The 20,040-nt window shown below is 37.6% G+C and overlaps 1 protein-coding gene across 1 annotated transcript; it reads right to left on the bottom strand.

The window, feature by feature from the left end:
• Positions 1 to 14,991: 14,991 nt before the first annotated feature.
• PNRC2 (proline rich nuclear receptor coactivator 2) lies at positions 14,992 to 18,811 on the bottom strand. The gene is made up of 3 exons (XM_075195386.1): positions 18,636 to 18,811; positions 17,299 to 17,484; positions 14,992 to 16,872 (listed from the first exon to the last, which is right to left on the bottom strand). The coding sequence occupies exon 3, from the start codon at positions 16,852 to 16,854 to the stop codon at positions 16,453 to 16,455; it is 402 nt and encodes a 133-aa protein (XP_075051487.1). The 5' UTR covers positions 16,855 to 16,872; positions 17,299 to 17,484; positions 18,636 to 18,811; the 3' UTR covers positions 14,992 to 16,452.
• Between the last annotated feature and the right edge of the window lie 1,229 nt (positions 18,812 to 20,040).

The following is a 20,040-nucleotide window of genomic DNA, read 5'->3' as shown; positions in this document are numbered from 1 at the left end:
CCTTCCCCCATGTGTTTAAAATAATACTGGCAACACACACTGTTGTAAATCTAGTCACTTTTTGACCTTCTGCCAGCCAGGTGGCATTTAGAAGTAGCTGGCTGGGTCCAGTGTAATACTTTGCAACAGTGTTCACACAGTACCTATTGTAATAGGACACACAATAATTTGTTCTATTATAATAGAACTATTGGACTCCCAAGTGTCTGGTGGCAAGTTAAAACAGGCAGGTGGAACTCCTGGGGAGAACGCTGCTCAAAATAACATAAGTTGGCTCAATTTTGAAAACCATTTTTATGACACAGGTAGAATATTTTACAAGCCAAATGACCCTATCTGCTTAAGATACGGCTGCATCCTAAAACAATATTTACCATTTCCAACATGTGCAGTAGTTTGGAATGGGAGGAGAAATCTTCATACTGGGTGTTACTACTTCCATCAGCATGTCGCTGGGTTTCATCTGGACTTTGTCCACTAGCTTTGTAAGTGGTTGCCACCTGCCAACCCGGAAAAAAACATTACAGGAAAATGCAACCTTTAGACACTGACACAAATTTAAAAAGGTAGTTATGCTTGGTAAAAGTTCAAGGTTCATATCAATGAGTTGAAAATGTTATTAGCTTTTTGATGAGCTTGTTATGACATATTCAGAAGTTAGATACGTTTGTAATGCAGAAAGCCAAATATTCAATTTTAAAATTTCTAGTAACATTCTGAACATTATACCAGGTTGCTGCTTATGTAGAAAAAAATCAGTTTAGTTAGCTCCCTGAGCTCCGAGCTGAAATCCAGCAAGTAAATTACCGTATTAACTGTATTTACGAGCAGGATTAACGGTAATCATCTTTGAGCGCTGGATTTTTGGCGATCCCGCCGTCAATTGAATACCCCCCTATGAATTACTGATAGTATTTTACAGTTTGTTCCTAACTAATTACACGTCTTTCAAAACATTCTTAACCACACGGAGTTACCTCTTCTAAAACGGTCAGAGCACACAATAACAAGTTAAAAGGACAATACACAGAGAAAGTGTGATACATTGGATAATAGAAAACCAGAAACACTGTTATACATGAGCCCCCTCAGAATTTCAATGATATTGCAAACGGCATAACGTGGCTGTCAATATAGTTATATTGGATAAAAGTACGTCAAAATGGCGGGGGGGGGGGAGGTGAATCTGATCATGCTGGACTTTTTTTTTTTTTTATTTATTTATACTTGATATCTGCACTGCATTTATTCAACGAATGTGAAATAAACTACTGGCTCAACAAAAAACTATTTCACAAATATTTCTTTATATACCACATTTTTTGTCTTACCAATTTCCCCTGTTCCATGCCACCAATAATTTGATTTTTCATGTTCACAGATCACTACAAACTTGTGTTTACTTGTGTGGGTATATATCTGTGTGTGTATATGTGTGTATGTATTGTGTGTGTATATATATATATATATATATATATATATATATATATATATGTATATATATATATATATATATATATATATATATATATATATATATATATATATTATAGTGTGTGTATGTGTGTATGTGTGTGTGTGTGTGTATGTGTATATATATATATATATATATATAATTATTTTTTTCACACATATGCAGCACACAAGATTCATTTGCATTTTACCAAATATGTTTGTGTATTTATAATCGTGAGGAGTAGTGATTGCTATATATAATTTTTATTGATACTGTATATCTTTATACTGTGATACTTTAATATTTAAAAGTTTAGCCATCCTCACCACCATCTTGATACCAGTGTGGATGAGTCAAACATTGTCTTAAAAGCATCATGGAGTGTATTGTATTTTGGGTTTTATTTATTTCTTTTTTTACCTGGTATGTTCTTCTCAGGCTACTGTCTGGACATGCATTGGAAGAACTGGCAGCTATAGCCTTGTCAAAAAAAGGTGGACCTATTACACATGGAAGGCTGCATGCAACTTGTATCTATGATTGTTAGCCAACAAATTTAATGGGCAATACCAAATGGATAAACCCATCTCTAATACTTAACCTTGCCTTAAGGCTATGATTGATTTCACCCACCCCTCTAAGGTGGGGACCAGGAAACTTACAATTGCGATGAAGATGTTCTAGACGCTATTGCCACAAAGGACTTGAACAAGAAACTGGTAAAAGACTGAGAATTTTTCTTTAAATCTTGAGTAACCGCTTCATCTGCACACCAGTCTCCCACCAAAAGTCTGGTTTCATACCAGACGGTGAACTGAAAATGACCGGATTTGACTTTTGATGAAACTGGATAGGGATTCAATATATTGTGCTCAAATTTGGAATACATTTCTTTGTTTTTCTTTAAGCAAAGAAGATTCAATCAAGATAATCCGAAAGATCTAAAAAAAACAACTTTGTTTGAAACAGCTATAGTTGGGGTGTCCTGAATCCACACGTGTAGTGTTTTTTCTACAAGCGGCAGATATTAATAGCAGTTTTCTACTGCCGTTGGTAATTTAAGAGTGGTGAAAAAGGGCATCCTTGCCTCGTGCCCAGGGTCATGGCTATTGAAGAACTAAGCTGCTTATTGATTTAAAAAAAAAAAAAGTTATCGGATCAATGTAGATGAAAACTGAAACCTTTGATCCAAACACCCTAGTTTCGAATGCGAGTTGAAGATGTTTCCCTGAAATTGTATCAATGCCTTTTCGGCATCGTGGCTTAATAAAATATCAGGAATTATTTTTTTCTAGCAGAGGCTGCCACAATGACTCTAACACTCATTGGGGGGTATTCAATTGTTAGCGTGTTCCGCTAAATACTTGCGCTCTAAAAATATTACCGGTAATATGCGTGTAAATACCAGGAGCTGCGAGCTGAAATCCAGCGAGATATTAACGGTAATATTTTTAGAGCGTGAGTATTTAGCGGAACTCGCTAACAATTGAATACCCCCCTTAGAGTGCCAATTATGGGTGAAACCCAGATAATGCAGAGTCAACAGGTCCAGCAGAATAGACTGTAATATATTTGCCACAACCTTAGCTAATATTTTAAATCTAAATTAAGCAAGGTGATGGGTCTATAAGTTGAGTCCCAAGTCTGGACTTTTTCCCAGTTTCAGGATAAAATTGGTGTGCACCTCATTGCACTTGGGGAAAGGTAAATGGTTCCTATGGAATTTTTTTATAAAGGTAAGACAAAAAAGGAACCTGATTACATCTGAGCATTTTATAATAGTCCCCACTATAATTGTCAGGTTCTTTGTTGGAGGTCAAAATTTGAATCAACCCTTCCACCTCCTGTTCTGTAACATTAGAATTCAGCATTGGTCACTGAGCACTAGTGAGCTTGGGGCGGTGTGCCTCATGTAGAAGGCTGCGGTACAAGGCTTACTTCGCAGGACCAGCTTTATAAAGCTCATCATAATATGTTTGAAACTAGGAAAATGTATCGGAGGTAGCAGAAACGTAAGTAGCAGTAGCTGGATCTTTAATAAGAACATGATTACGTCTCTTCTGCTTTTTAGTCATACTGGCCAACAATCTGCCCACTTTGTTCATTATCTGTAAAATTTATTTCTGGAATAATCAACACTAGTGTGAGCATTCACTAAAAGGAAGTTTGCAAGAAGTTGTTTAGTCAAATTATAAACTTCCAAATTTGACCTTTTGAGGAGCAAGAGGTGTAGGTATCAAATGCAAATTTCATAGTACAATGGAGAGAATTATATTTGGATTGTGTATCATTCCTTTTTTTGTTAGCCAAATAAGCACTTATATGACCTCTCGTGACTGCCTTTGAGGTCTCCCAAAAAAGGAACAAGTCGGCCCAGTGCTCTATATTTGATTTGTGGCGATGTAATGTGAGAAAATATGATTTTCAAGGCTTGATTACATGGTAGTCACCATAGTGTTGTGTGCCCTAGAATGGAAAGAATAAGATTTGTCGGAAGTATTATTTAACCTCCAAGGGTCCGATAGGGCATGATGTGATTTCAATAAGTGTAAGCTTTTTCATTGGGAGCCAGGAAAAGCAGGTGAAGTATTACACTTCTCAAATGTCAAGTTACCTATTGTGTTGCAATCACCACCAAGTATCAGGGTAGAGGTGTCCGTATGTGTCAACGGCTGAGAGATACCAGAGAAAAAGTGACTGGTTACACACTACAGGTTTTTCAACCTAATAGCGGGCCAATCACGCAATAAATGACCGTTCAGCCCGATATCGTTTTAGTGATCAATGATGAATGATTATCATTCTGCGGAATTAGTGGCGCTATATAAATAAATAGATATGATTCTAAATCTCATTCAACAGTAGAACAATATCTTTCCAATTTTGCAGTGCGCATGCACTCATGTCCGATAGTGTCCATAGAGCTGTATGGAGGGTGCGATTTTTTTCAGTCGATAGTTATAACATGAAGAGCACAGATCTGAAGGTAAATCATCTAAAACATGTTTAATGTGTACACATGAATTGGCATGTTGGTAACATCATTAACGATATCACAGCGGGAGAAATTTTCTGTAGTGTGTACCCAGCGTTAGGTGCATTCAGGGTGTATAAATTAAACGGTAAACTTTTCACCATCTATAACAACCTGCAGCAGAAGCTACACTATATGGACAAAAGTATTTGAACGTTTGGCCATTACACCAACAGGGACTGTAATGACATTGTATTGAAATACATATACTTTTATATGGAGTTGGTCCCACTTTTGCAGCGATAACAGCTTCCACTCTTTTTGGAAGGCTTTCCACAAGATGTGAGTGTCTGTGTGGGAATTTGTGCCCGTTCATTTTGTAGAGCATTTATGAGGTCAGGCACTGATGTGGACGAAAAGGCCTTTCTAGCCCTTGCTTTGTGCACTAGGGCAGTCATGTAGGAATAGAAAAGGACCTTCCCCAAACTTGTCACAAAGTTGGAAGTATAGCATTGTCTAAAATGACTTGGTATGTATAAGCATTAAGATTGCCCTTCACAGGAGATAAGGGGCCTAGGCCAAACCCTATAAATCAGCCCCATACCATTATCCCTCCTCCACCAAACTTTAAAGTTGGCATTATGCAATCAGGCAGGTAACATTTCCCTGGCTTCTGCCAAACCCAGACTCGCCCATCTGACTGCCAAACAGAAGCGTGATTCGTCACTCCACAGTCCAGTGTCGGTGTGCTTTACACTACTCCATCCGACACTTGGCATTGGTCTTGGTGATGTGAGGCTTGCATGCTGCCACACAGTTTTTGTGCGTACGTAAATGGCAGTGGAAGTTCAGAACTCTTCAGCTATGAAATCAGTGTTGTTGACTTTTACGCTCCATGCGCCTTAGCAGTCGTTGACTCCGCTCTGTGATTTTATGTGGTCTTCTGCTTTGTGGATGAGTTATTGGTTCTAAACCTTCCACTTTCTAATAATATCACTTACAGCTGACCGTGGAATATCCAACAGGGATGAAATTTCATAAACCGTCTTATTGCAAAGGTGGCATCCAATCACACTACCACTCTTGAAATCACAGCTCTTCAGAACAACCCATTTTGTATCACAAATATTTGCAAATGGAGACTGCATGGCTAGTTGCTTGATTTTATACACCTTTGGCAATGGGTCTGAATAAAAAACACCTCAATTCAATAATTAATGGTGTGCCCAAATACTTTTGTCCATATAGTGTATCTGCTCTCCAGATCCAAAACCAAACTCTCAATTGTATAATCCAACCTCTTGTGAAACAATATTGCAACATCTATTTTTGTTTGTGACATAAGGAGCCGAGTAGCATTTGTGTTTTCATGGTAATGGTTTTGCCACACTTCTCCGTTTTGTAGGGGTGTTCAGGCCTGCCACGTTCCCTGAAACCATATAGAATCCTCGTGTAACCTGTAAATTGGAATTAGGTATCGATAGCTTATTAGCCATAATCAACAAGAAGAGTAGGCTGTGATTCAAAAGACATGGGGATATAAACAGAAACACTCTGCTCAAGGCCAGAAAAGCAAGCACTCAAGATGCACATGGTTTGACGACACCCGGGTGCTCCAGCAGAATAAAATTAAAAGAGCAAGAAATTGCAATGAAGTTAAATGCATAGCCAAATCATATATTGAATCGAGAGAAGCATACAGAATAAACATTGGTGTATCTATATTTTCCAAAAATGATTTAATGTTAACACCAAACGTCATTAACATAAGTATAAACAAAAAGTTAAACATGTAGGGAGAAAAAAAGGAGTCTGGGACAGAATATTTGCCTCCCTGTGACTCCACTCCTGACAAATCATGCCCATTTTTTTTTGCCAGAATCGGAGAATGAGACAAACATAATGTAAAACTTGACTAATATGTAGAACGTGGACAGTTGTAAGCCTAGGGCCTCTGTGCCAGATCATCCGGTATTTTCATGCCATGATTGAATTCTCTGGCACTATATGAGTCAGTAAAAATATGGGTCTGACCATTATCATAAAAGTGCAGCCTTGCAGGATACATCAGGACAAAGTGAATATATGGTTATCAAAAAGGAATTTACATAAAGGGGAAAACTACCTCCTCTTCTGGGAAAATCCCTTCCGTCTATAGGAGGATAGTATCGCCTCCTTAGCCCTAAAATTAAAAAATTTGGCAATAACAGCCCGAGGTCAGTTATCACTTACCGTTACCATAATCTGGCCGCAATCTATGTGCCCTCTCAATGATCACTAAGGCATCACCCTCAGATATTCCCAGAGTATTAACAAGTTCCGTTTGGAGAAAGGTCAGGAGATCTGGACCTTTAACTGATTCCAGAAATACCACAAAGCTTCAATAATGCAGCCTATGGCGGTTTTCAAGGTCATCAAGATTGTCTATCAATGATGAGATTTTTAGATTGGGTTACTGACAGAATTCAGACAGGCTGAATTATCCTCCTCATCATTCACACGGGACTCTAAAGAGGTGATATGCTTGACATTGTGCTCAAGCTGGGTCACTGCCACTGCAATAGTGGTTTGAACACTATCCAATTTCTGTTCAATGATGGGCATGATAACCGTAAGCATTTCCCTTGCAGTGTCAGAGACCGACCGAGCGGCCTCAGAGCTCACAGTAGTCGAAACTTCAGAGGCAGCCCTTGTGAGAGAAGGAGACTTGGAAGTGGGGCTCCCAGCGCAGCCTGGGATCTAGGAGAGGTTTTAGTTTTAGGCATTTTACCACCAGAACTTTTATCAATGTACCTGTACATAATTAGAACATATATATGCAGTTATGAGGTCACCTAGGCACAGATTTTACATTAAAGAAACATGTCAACTAACACAATCTTATGACATACAGAATTATAAAGGTGCAATTAATATGTCTCACAATATGGTATTATCCAGACATAATAAAATACAGTTGACAATAAATAAAACACTTGAATTACCTCCAGCGTCCAGCCACCAGTATGTGACATCCAGGGCTAACCAACAGACAGTGACATGACAGGTCCTGCCAAGAGAAGTTTACTGTAAGAAATAACAGAGTGGCTCCCAGCAATATCTAAAACAAATGGACGTTGCAAGGGAGGTTGTGAATGTAACTAACGCATGGTTTCTCGTAATGTCCTCCGACGGTGTCAAGGTAAGTGTACATTTTAATTATGCTGTGATTTAACTCTTTGTGTATTTTTTTTGTAGGCATACTCTGTGTCGGTATCCCAAGCATAAGGATACCGTAACTGCTGCTGTAGATCCCGATGAATACGGATTAAGATCCAGAAGCAGAGAGCTCAGTAAAATGCGGCCGCTCATGCGCACCGCCCACCCAGAGGTCAGCTACATTTTTTCTTTAACATTTTGATGTTAGAATACATGAGCGCTACACTCAGTCTCCTGTGATCCCTGGTGGTCTAGTGGCCCGGAAGTGGTGCAGGACATCTCCCTCTGATATGTGCTACTGCGCATGTTCCAAAACTCCAAAACCGGAAGTTCGGCTTTCACGGAGAGACTTACATTACAGACCTAAATGGGTACAGCCGCAGTTATAGTAGCTGTTTGCCACTTCCTGCAGGTGCTCCAATTTCCTCCCTCACTGCAAAAACCATATTGGTCGGTTAATTGGCTGCTATCAAATTGACCCTAATCTCTCTGTCTGTATGTGTGTATATTAGGGAATTTAGACTGTAAGCTCTAATGGGGCTGGGACTGATGTCAGGGTGTTCTCTGAACAGCGCTGCAGAATTAGTGGCACTACACAAATAGCTGCTGCTGATGATATCTACCAAAAGACTCAATATAGTGACCGGAGACTCCCTACTGTGCAGCCTTATATAAGTAGGAAAGTCTGCCACAATATCTCCAGTAAGGACGTGCAGAGAGTTATAAGCCTGCATCTACATCTATGTGCATAGAGGGATACTGTACATATACAAGTGCATCTGCATAAGACTGTGTATATGTTGTTACCAAATTAAATAAACAGGAACCTGTTTAAGTTCAAGATGTGTGTGGCTTCACATCCACCTTTAATAACATCCAAAGTCATAACCAATTTTTGAAACGCAGACCAATGTGTAAAAATTCACTTTATTTGTTCAAATATTAAATAACTATGACAGCAACATTTATCTTAATATATATACACTTCGGAAAAAAAAATATATATATATATACTTTGATAAAAGGAGAGGACACAAGGGCACCTAATATCCTAGTATTTTAGGAATTGTAATCCCAAAAAATTAGGTGTAAATAGTATGCATACCAGGGGCCTGATTCATTAAGGTTCTTAAATGAAGAGGATTCTCATTTCAGTCTCCTGGACAAAACCATGTTACAGTGGAAGGGGTGCAAATAAGTGTTCTGTTTTGCACATAAGTTAAATACTGCCTGTTTTTTCATGTAACACACAAATATTTGATAGCTTATTTGTACACTGAAATTTAAAGTTGATATTTGTGTGTTACATGAAAAAACAGGCAGTAGTTAACTTATGTGTAAAACAGAACACTTATTTGCACCCCTTCCATTGTAACATGGTTTTGTCCAGGAGACTGAAATGAGAATCCTCTTCATTTAAGAACCTTAATGAATCAGGCCCCAGATGTTTAGTCTCAAGTGCTCATCAATACAAGCATTCTTGGTTAGTTCCCTTAGGATATAAGTATCCACTCCCGCCTAGTATGCTCATACGAGAAAAGAGAGAAATAACTAGAATAGCGTAATATTTTCAGACCAATAGTGAGTTCCACATAAACCCAGTCACCTTTAAATGTACGTTCCACAGATATAAATATATTTCGCTCATCTGTATACTGTTTTGTCTGGTTAGTACCTCTCACATCCGGATTACTCCATCAACCAATATTGGAGAAAAGAAATAAAAAAAAATCCCATATGGTGTAGCATTTTTATAGTAACAATTTATTGTAAAGAAAATATATAAAGTGCATGCTCACAATGTATACAAACAATAATGCTTATCTGTAATCAAGAGAGAGTCCTTAATATCCACTTCCACAAATGAGATGTCAGGATATACTCTGCTGATAGAACACTGGATACACGAATAGGCAAAGGATGGTGCTAATAGGTGGGCCTCTTCTTTAACGAGTTTCGTCTGAAAACACTTTCTCAGTAGGATCATATATATTACTCTTAAATTGCTGCCTACCCACTATGGATGTGTTACTATACTTCAACTTTACAACATAAGGGTACAGATGAAAAATCTCATGCACAATATATAGCAAAATGAGAATGTCAGAGGTTATGAAAGTATCACTGAAAATTACAATATAAAGGTTGGAATCTACTTTCTATTCCATAAGTTCACTCTTTTCTTTCTCTAGAACAGCGATGAACTTAATAGTCCACCAATGGGACAATCCTATTGAAATGTTGTGTACAAGGCTCAAAAGAGGATCAGGAACAGGTTTTTCCCAGTTCTATAGAGAAAATGAAAAAAAAACAAAGGGATGGTGGAATGTGTATTTTATATGTACCATTAAGTACTACACCATATTAAGGACTATGCCCATGGAGGACATTCTTTACTATCACCACATGTGCACCATCACTGTCCTGTGCCACCCCCTCTTGTAGTTGCACTAACATCTAACAAAAATAACCTTTAGGAGGAGGCACATCTGCGTTACCTCTCTTGCAATTCTTCCAATTTTATCACTTTAGTCCCCAAGTGGTGAAGGATGACCATTGAATCATACAGCCCAACATATAGGGCAGTGCTTCCCAAGCCTAGTCCTCAAGTACCCCTAACAGTGCATGTTTTCCATATCTTTTTGCAGGAGCACAGGTGTAATCATTACTGACCAACACATTTTGAAAGAGCCACAGGTGGTATAATTATTTCACTGGTGACCTGAAAAATCTGCACTGTTAGGGGTACTTGAGGAGTAGAGTTGGGAAACACTGAATAGGGAATACAAAGAAAGATGGCTTTGCCTAGTGCAATTTCCCCAAAACCCGCTCCTCAAGTACCCCTAGCAATACATGTTTTCCAGGTCACCAGTGAAATAATTATACCACCTGTGGATCTTTCGAAATGTGTCAGTCAGTAATGATTACACCTGTGCTCCAGCAGAGACGTGTGGAAAACATGCACTGTTAGGGGTACCTGAGGAATGGGTTTGGGGAAACACTGGCATAGTGTGTTACCCTTTTTCACACTTTATTTAAAAAAAAAAAAAAAAAAAATTAAAAATGTACATTCACATTTTAAAAAACATCAATAACAATATATTTTTTTTAAAAAAAAGGATAGGAGGGTGATATGTTTGTTCTCATCACAAGTGTTATTATATTATAGTATTGTTCTGCACCATGTTACAGTCCTATAATGTGTTAATATCAGATATCAGATTTATATATCCTGGAATATATATAGCGAGGTATTATCAAACCTTCCCAAGTAGAATCCATAAAAAAAATGTAACAATATCTATGTACATGTATATTGATTGTATCTACAATTGAATGCCTGTCTTTCTTTATGAAACAAACTTTGATGTATGATTGATGTCTGGACATCTTCAATAAAAATGAGGGGTTTTTTTTTTTCAAAAAAGGATACTCCTACCACTAAATGTAAACAATGAGTAAATCTGCCATTGATGTTATATTCATTCCTCCAAACAGGTAAGTAGTCCTCTGCTACTAAGTGACTGTGCCCGTGCAACGCGTTTCACGTTTCAACCCCTGCACAGGGTCTTTTTTCCAAGGCATGTGGGAATTTACAGACATGACCATGTTTTTATATAGTCACAAGTCAATCTAACATTCATACACCTGATCGTTTGAATCATCTAGAGAAACTACATAATGGTAGCACTCAAGTAAACAATTATTACTGTACAGAATATATATATATATATATATATATATATATATATATATATATATATATATATATTAGTGTAAATCTAGCTTAGCTTAATTAAGTGTGTTTTAATAAGATTCCAGTTTGGTGGTGGTTTGAAACCTGCCACACATCACCGGCAGTTTAGTGGTCCACCCGCATTTACTATAAGGCGGTTTGAGGCTGCAATGTGAAATGGCTGGCGGTGTGTGGCGGATTGAAAACAGCTAAACCACCAGCAGTTTTGTTCAACTCACTGGCAGTTTGGTTAAAACTGCCATCCAAAAACACAGGACAGTTTTAATACCCGCTTCTGAATGGCTTCCTAGCTCAAACATGCTGTTTGAGCTATTTTGCCATTCAGAAAAGCAGCACCTTTGGCATTTAAATTATTGGGGCAATCAATATTTATTGGTTAAGGGCAAAAAAAAACATTAAAATTAACTTACGGGGCCAAATTTAATTCATTATATTAAGACAAAATCATCAAATTGTGCAGCCCAAATTATATCAATCTTTAACAACCCATAATATAATACAATAGTGTCCCCTTAAGAAAAAATTTGCCCCCACTAGTTTATAAATTAATTTTGTCCTTTAATAATGATTGCCCCAATAATTTAAATGTAAATGGTGCTTCCTCTTAGGTTCTGAATGGCAAAATATCTCAGAGCATGCAGTTTGAGCAATCTCACCACTCAACCACCTCTTATTTTGGGATGACTGTTTGGCAAATCCCAGCTCAACAAATCCGGCTGTTCGTATGTTTATCATGGTTAAAATTGGGATGGCGATTAGTAAAGTGATGATTTTGTAAAGTATCAATTCTGGCTGTTTTAATTACCAACCCTAAATCTAGCACTTCGTGCATTCATACATCCAAACATACATGTTTTATACCTCTCCTTCCTGTTCTTTATCACCATAGAAACACCACATCAACATGGGATTACTAAACTCTCACTTCACAAGATCTTTGCACACAGGGCCCTCACCTGTCCATTTTACCCAGTTTGTTTATTACGGTATGCCCCCAATTGTAAAGCACTACGGAATATGTTGGTGCAATTTAAATAAATTCTTTCTCCCCCAGTCATCTCCTGTAATGTATTCTCCCTCTCTACCTCAACTCATAGAAGCAGCAGGGGGTGGGAGAGTCACTGGTATCACACCATTCTGCTGACACAGGTCATTAACATGCTGTTAATACATGCAACCGTGATATCAATCGAGGATCTTGCTCATAGCCGGTGATAGCTGTAGGATGGTGTATGATATTTTCTCATTTTTAACTATAAATGCAAGCATTAACCTTGTGTTGTAGGGGCATATTCAATTAGGATTCGCGGCCCCGGTAACGCAATATTGCGAATTTCTGTGCACACCCCATAGGGCTGCAGTTAGTATAAATTATATAAGGACCTTCACCCAACTCAGGTGAAATGAAAGTTTAAAATTTCAAGATCATAATGCTCATGCTCTACAGGGTAACAAAATACTGTGATCGTAACCCAAGCATCAACCTAATCTTGTATACATAACCTTCTGCCATAAAAAGACAATAGCATAGTATTTGGGGAGGAAAAAAAAAAACAAACTTTACATTAAAGCCATAGCGTAACAGACTGAAGACACATTTAGGGGGTAAAAAATACTTATTTTATTTTTGAACCACATTTGTGTTAACACATTTAACTTTGTAAATTTTATTCAAGCCAATTATTTTTGGACATTTTATCTTTGCAACTTATCATGGAGTTAGTTGAGTGTATTTAATGATCATAATAAAATTGCCAATTGAAAGGTTTTCTTTATAACTCCATAATTCAGATCTGTTGTATCCATAAGTGCTGCCGACACATTCTTTGTGTATAAATAGATGGATCTTGCATACATATCACATTGTGAACAGTTTCATACAATTTTATAACAAATGAATACAGCACAGCAGTATTCAAGAAATGCTTGCCCAGAAGAAACATGCATGAGAGAACAAAAATATAAAAACTAGTACATGGTCAAAGATTTTAAATGGAAATGATCACCCAGTTACAGCACGTGGTACAAAACATACCATAAACATGCCCTTCCGAAGGAAGCACAAGTTACTTAATGTGGTCTATTACAAAGGATACACCTTAAATACACCAATTAGTTTGTTGCATTAAGTAACGGATTCCAAATAGTAGACAGTAATCTGTATGACAGAATTGTAGATTGTCAGTATGAACACCTTAAGTGAACATTGTTTTAAAGTGACAATAATGAGTGCATCCATAGACGCTTATCAAAACGTTAGGCTCCCACAGCAACGGACACTATGGTCATCTATTAGGCTATGCACAGTGCTAAAATGCAAATGAAAAAGGTGGTATGGAGAAGCTTACCAAATACAGTTTCCTCCAATACATTTCCATTTCAAATATTTATTAGATTGTAAAGACCATCTGGAATACTGCTGCCACGAGCTCCCTAAAGGCTGACAAGTTAGGGCTTGTTTACATAAGTATCTATAAGGTTGCATTGTGTGTTTGTTTTCACATGTCCAAAGTTTTGCTGCACTCAAGTGTTTAGCAAGTCTTTCACATAGGTGGTAGTGCAACATTAACACAAAACAAAAAGGTACCTATGTGGAATACTTTTCACAGTGCTCTGTCAGAACTGGCAAATACATTTCAATTCACCAACTTTGTTTGTAGCGGAGGGGTTGCATTAGTAGGACCAATCCCAAGTCGCATTCGCTCATTGAGGTAATAGGAGGTACATAGTAGACTGTGGGGGAGGTGCACCTTCAGAAAATCTATTCATTGGTTTTAGTGCAACTTTCAATGCAAACAATTGTTTTGGTTTCTTATTTACGTTTAAAAAAAAATAAAAAAAAAATAGAAATTCGAATGCAGTTTTAACATGCAGCCAAATAATACTTATGTATACAAGCCATTATACTGCTTTCAAACATCTCTAAAGTACATTTTTTGAGGCATTCTGGGACCAATAATAAGAGCATTTAGATGTTCTCTACAAAAAGGTTCCACAGCAGCTCACAGGTGTAAACACAAGTTACAAAAGCCTTTGTAACAAAGATAGTCTTCAGCTAATGGACATTAAATTAACACAATTGGGGACAAACTGGATTATGAAAGGCCTTGACAAATGCAAAGGGCAATTCTTACATTGTGATGTACAAGTGAGCATAGTCACTTACAAAATTCATGAGTCTTTTGGCAAGGAGGATATTCATTTTAGACAAGCAGTTATAGGAATGAATGTCCAGTCTCTTGAAAACAGGAATCCAGGATGGTAGAGAGGTAAGGTTGTTGTTGAAAGCACTATAGCAGTCAAAGTGGGCTTGTTATAAGTGTTATTCCATCTTCAATAAGCATCCATTGGACCATGGATTTGGAATACTGCCATGGAATGAAGGCCTATACAATGCAAGAGTTCTATTTTATGCTACCTGCACAACATGTCACATACATACTCCAATTACTATATCACCATGTTATCTATTTACAATTTCACAATTCGTCTGAGTAGTGGGAGTACTCAGACTGTAAAAATATAAAAAATACATCTATTTATGCAAAAACAATGTGTTCTCGCCAGATTTCAGCAGCTTTTTTTATTTAATTTTTTTTTAATTTATATATAAAAAAATCATTAAAATGTTTCATTTGCACCAATCCCACTACAGAACCAGTTACAATTGATAACACGAGAACGTGTACATATTTATACTGGCACTTTGTGCAAAGGCTACACTCACACATACATGTATGTGTTTTTTTTTTAAACAAAATATTCATTTTGTGAAGTCACAGCTTTTGCATGACTACATTCAGCAGTTTTGTACTAAAAAATACTTTCTGTGCAGGAGTTCCTGCATTCATTTACATATGCTACAACTTTTACAGATATTTACAGAACTCAAGGTTCTATTGATTACATGCTAGCTTTAAGACAAAAAAAAAAAAAAAAAAGTGGCAGGTTGAAGAGTTGTCATTCTCACTCCTATAGTAAAAAGGCTAAACAGTACTGAAGCAATACGATCATAATAGGTACACTATCAAAAATGGCTTCTCAAAACACAAGATTTTGTTTTTAAAAGTAGGCCACTTGTTTTGTAAACTAGCTTTAAAGCCACCCCATCAAAAGAACTATGGAACAACCAATCCCTGATTGTAACTTATCTACAGAGAAAGGAAGGCTCTGAAACAAATTTGAGTGCTAGGAATCGGACAGAAGCCCAAGGTGGTATGAGGAGAAAGTCCAGGAAATATAATCGTTTTACTTCTATTTAAAAAGGCACAAGTATTTGTGCCAGTGTACGATTCCAGTGTATGATGAAACTGAAGACACTGGAAACTGAAAAAGGCTAATTGAGTGATGGGGAAGTTATGCAGTTCAGTGAAGGCCACAAGTTAAGCCAATTTAGGATTTTAGCAGTGCAAAGATGCAGTTTAATTGGCACACTATTGTTCAAATACAAGTCTACTTGATCATTAAACCAGTTAGGGGAGGATCAGACTGACGCTAAAGTGGTGCAAGCCCACCCCTTGGCCATCACAAAAGAGCAAAAAAAAAAAAAAGGAAGCGTAAACCTTTATGGCATCAAGGAGCAGATTAGTGCTTTGAAAACTAATTTCTAAAATGAAAGGACTCAAATACATAGACAAGACCAGATGATCTACTCAAGCTTATGCTACACTAAAGTAAACAAATTGGTCATAACAGAAAAATATATAAAAACATAAGTAAAAGCTAGCTGGAGGATGCTACATATTCCAGACCAGCTTTGAAGGTCTTCACCATTTAAATTCAAGTGCAAATTTTATAAGCTTAATTTGGGTAGTTGGTGGCATCAAGGAAATACAGTGTGATATGCACAAATCATTATGTGAATAAGTGCTTCCAATGAAGGAGTCTTCACAGAAGTTTCTCCAAACATTTAGCCCAGTCTAGCTCCTGAGTGATTTTAGGTAGAGAAATCCAATCCATATTGGTTTATGTGCCTTAATGCATGAATAAAAACTAAAAAGGTTTGAGTGAGTCTTCAACGTGCAACTCTAATTATCTGTAATTGCTTTGCTAATGTGCCATTACTGCTCAGGCCTGGACCTTCAGCAGCGTTTTGAGCTGGAAGGACATCAATTCTTTTTCAGCTGGACTACATGACAGATGTACCCAGTGACTTGGTGGTTTTGGAAGAACACTTGGTGACGGTGGCTCACTGAATTTGGCACCAGCATAATTCTGGTTATCCTGACAATTGAAGAGGTTCTTGGATCCAGGGAAATCAGAATTCCAGTTCTGGTTTAAGGATCGATTCTTGTTTGCTCTGTTCTGCATGGCCTGCCATGCTAGACCTGATGAACCGCGGCCTCTGTCTTTAGCATGAGAAGTGTTTATCTTCTGATTATTCCGCTCTAGTAATTTTTGCCAGTGCTGTTTGCTGAGACCATGTCTATGCTGTTGAACAGGAATGTTATATCTCTCACCTCCACCCATCTTCAAGTTTTATGTCACCTTAAACAAAAGCAGGAAGTTTAGTATACAAATTAAGACTGATGTGAATTATTAAACTCTAGTAGGAAAGCATTTTAGAAGCTTTTTAAGTACACCAGAATAGACATTGACACAACCGAGTAGTGTTTTATACAAAATATAAGACTGAAAAAAGCAGATTTATAGCTTGATAAGATGCTAATATTGGAACCACTGTAAATACACTGTGCAATATAAACAAACTTCACATTGAAACAAAAGCACAAAATTCAGAGATTAATGTAACTGCTGCAGACACAGGAGCAGACATACAATTTTACAAATTGTGAACTTTATGCTTCTAATCTGCACGAACAGACCTTTGAGTAATAACAATTAAAAGTAATAAATAGATAAGCAGTCCCCAATTACAGCAAACAAAATATATGCATTCAATCAGTAATTTACCTTTCAGCTGATCCTTCAAACACGTCCACTCCTTTCCCAAATCTCAAGGCTCTCACTGTCCTCTGTGATCCTCTCTTTAGCTTGCAAGATTTTGTTTGCATGAGCCAGTGAAGATCCAAATCCAACATGAATCCCCTGGGCACAAAGCAGCAGGGGGGGTGGCAAAGAGGAATGAAGTTGGCACCACTTTTGGAAAAGCACCAAAAGAGAAGAGGAAATACGTGAGGGGAGGAGTTGCAACTAGAGGCTGTATACATGCACAGGGAACACAAGCACATATATAGACAAACTGGCTGGACAAACCAATTTAAAAAAAGGTGCTGTATCATTGTAAAGGAAAACTAAAAATCACAATTTTGTCTAGCTGGAAAGATTTACACAAGATAAAAATTAAATACTATAGTATTTTAAACTGACATTGCAAAATTCAATTTGACACAGCTAAGCAACCCAGACTGTATGAACCCATTCTTTACAAGTATTGTACTTCTACAAAGTTACTAATCTTCCCCATTTCTAAACTATAAACAGATTTAAGTAGACATTTTAAAGTATATAGAAGAATAAGTCATATACCCTCTATCTTATGCCAACAAGAAAAAACAGGCTTTCCTGAGCAACACACCAGTTCAGTTTTTTTACCCTGCTTAATCGGCACTTAATGCAAGAGGAAAGTTGTTTTTTTTTAAACAAATTAAGCTATATAAAGGGCTACACAAATTCACATTCCTGATTAAGAAATACGTGTTTGTTTTTTAAATGTATTTGCTCATACAGTCCCGACTATTATGTAAACATATGTACGAAGCAGATGTGAATATACAATACATACTAAGTTATGAAAAGGTTTGTGTCAGACTAACAGTTTTAAAGGAAATCCAAATTATATACTTTCCCTCCGTATAAAAGGGAACGCATTTCAACATATTACTACTTTTGTTAAAGTCTTTGGACTAGGAAATAGCTAGTTTTACTGCAACAAAAAGTTGCTAAAAAAAACAAAAACAAAAAAACCTCAGCGAGGTGATGGTACATTTACTGTTAAAAAGTGTGAGTCTTACAGTGACAGACATGTCGTTGAGAATGTGACATACAAACATCGTAGATCGTCTAACACCGAGGGAATCAAAACAAAACAAAAAAAACACCCAATACAACTAGATCTGGAAGGATCTGCTCCAGACACAGAAGGAACGGTGACAAAGTTGGGACAGTTAAGAAAACAGGGACTGGGCTGGAAAGTCGGACGAAGGGAACAAAGAAACAAGGAGAGAAGACAAAACACAACATGGCGCCCAGCGAGGAGGGGCGGAACAACTCAACGTACTACAACTTACCAAGACTTCTTTCCACACAACTGGATCCTCGTCTTTCTCCACACGACGGTGGTGAACATACAACGATCTCCTAGAACCGGGGCAGTAAATTCTGACCGCCGTAAGAACAATAGCCCCGCGTCCGTCCACACTCCCTCCCTTCTCGGCTGACTAGGAACTCGACCTTCCCAGCTGCACAAATAAAATAGAACGTTCTCTCCTCCCAGCTGCGTCATGGCCAATGAGAGGACGGATAGCCGCCTGGCAGCCAATCAGAGCGCTTGTTCCGTAAGCGGTGCCTGTTGCAGTGCAGACCAGGACTTTTGCTGGCTGCCTCCTCCCACAGTTTCCATCTCAGCTTTCTTGTTATTGTATGTGGGGGAGGGTGAGAAAAGCAAAACAATGTCATCACACTAGACAGAAGCTTGCACTGGGCTTGCGACATCCGGCTGGAAGAAAGAAAAATACAAGTTCTTGTTTTTATAACATATGTCGAGGAAGGGCTCTAAATTTTTGGAGAATCTGCGCTTTAAGTTGTTTTATAGAAAGGATTATGAAAGTATACGTGACAAAGTTACTGCAGCTAGACATCTGTATATTGATTTCCAAATAGTAAATACAAGTTTTAAATAGTAAAGATCCAGGCCATCTAGGTAGAATAATTAATAAAATAATGCAAACCTCACTGTTGTGATTGTCATCACTGTCCATTTGCTAATGGCGCTCAATAACCATTGTAGAATAAGTTCTTATTAAAAGAAATGTGGACATATGCAGACAAATATTAGAGATGTTCCAAAGCTGCGCTCAAACCAGTTCTTCGAATTTGCTCTAAAGTTCCAAATTCTTGAACTTTTGGTGGGCTGAAAAAAATGGAGCTAAATTTGAGCAAAGTGTTCAGATGTGAACAATGTCCAAGCTTATCTGGCTACATTGTCTAGTATTTGTATTGGTTTCCCTGCAAACAGCAAACACAGTCATTTTCATTGTTCAAATTAATAAACATTGTTACAAATACTATAAGATGTAGGGACTGTAACAGTGAAACCCAGAAACTGCAATAATCACAAACAAGGCCCTTGAAACAACTGAATTTAATTTTTAATTTGGAACTGGTTCTAATAATGTGAGCATTTCTACAGATATTATTGGACTGTTTTGCCAAGTTTGACTAAATTAGACCATAGTGGGAGTATGACTTATTTTTGCAAACTTACAGTTTGTTTGGGCTGATCGGTGAACCACTAGATATTTGGGTTGATTTGGCAACTTAACACACAGGTGATATATTATTAATATCAGTGGTCTAAGTGGAAATTTAGAAGTGGTGGTATGAAAAATGTAATGGGAATCAGGGGAGAGCATCTGCCCATAGTAGCCTACTTTGGGATGGTTCACTGTATTTCTTTCCTTTAAAATTTCCTAA

This window comes from Mixophyes fleayi, chromosome 2, assembly GCF_038048845.1.
Source record: "Mixophyes fleayi isolate aMixFle1 chromosome 2, aMixFle1.hap1, whole genome shotgun sequence".
NCBI lineage: Eukaryota > Metazoa > Chordata > Amphibia > Anura > Limnodynastidae > Mixophyes > Mixophyes fleayi.
Note: the sequence above shows the minus strand (reverse complement) of the source record. Positions and strands in the feature narration are given on the sequence as shown.

Coding starts and splice junctions, on each gene's coding strand:
- PNRC2 (XM_075195386.1), bottom strand. CDS start 16,854: ATGGGTGGAGGTGAGAGATATAACATTCCTGTTCAACAGCATAGACAT.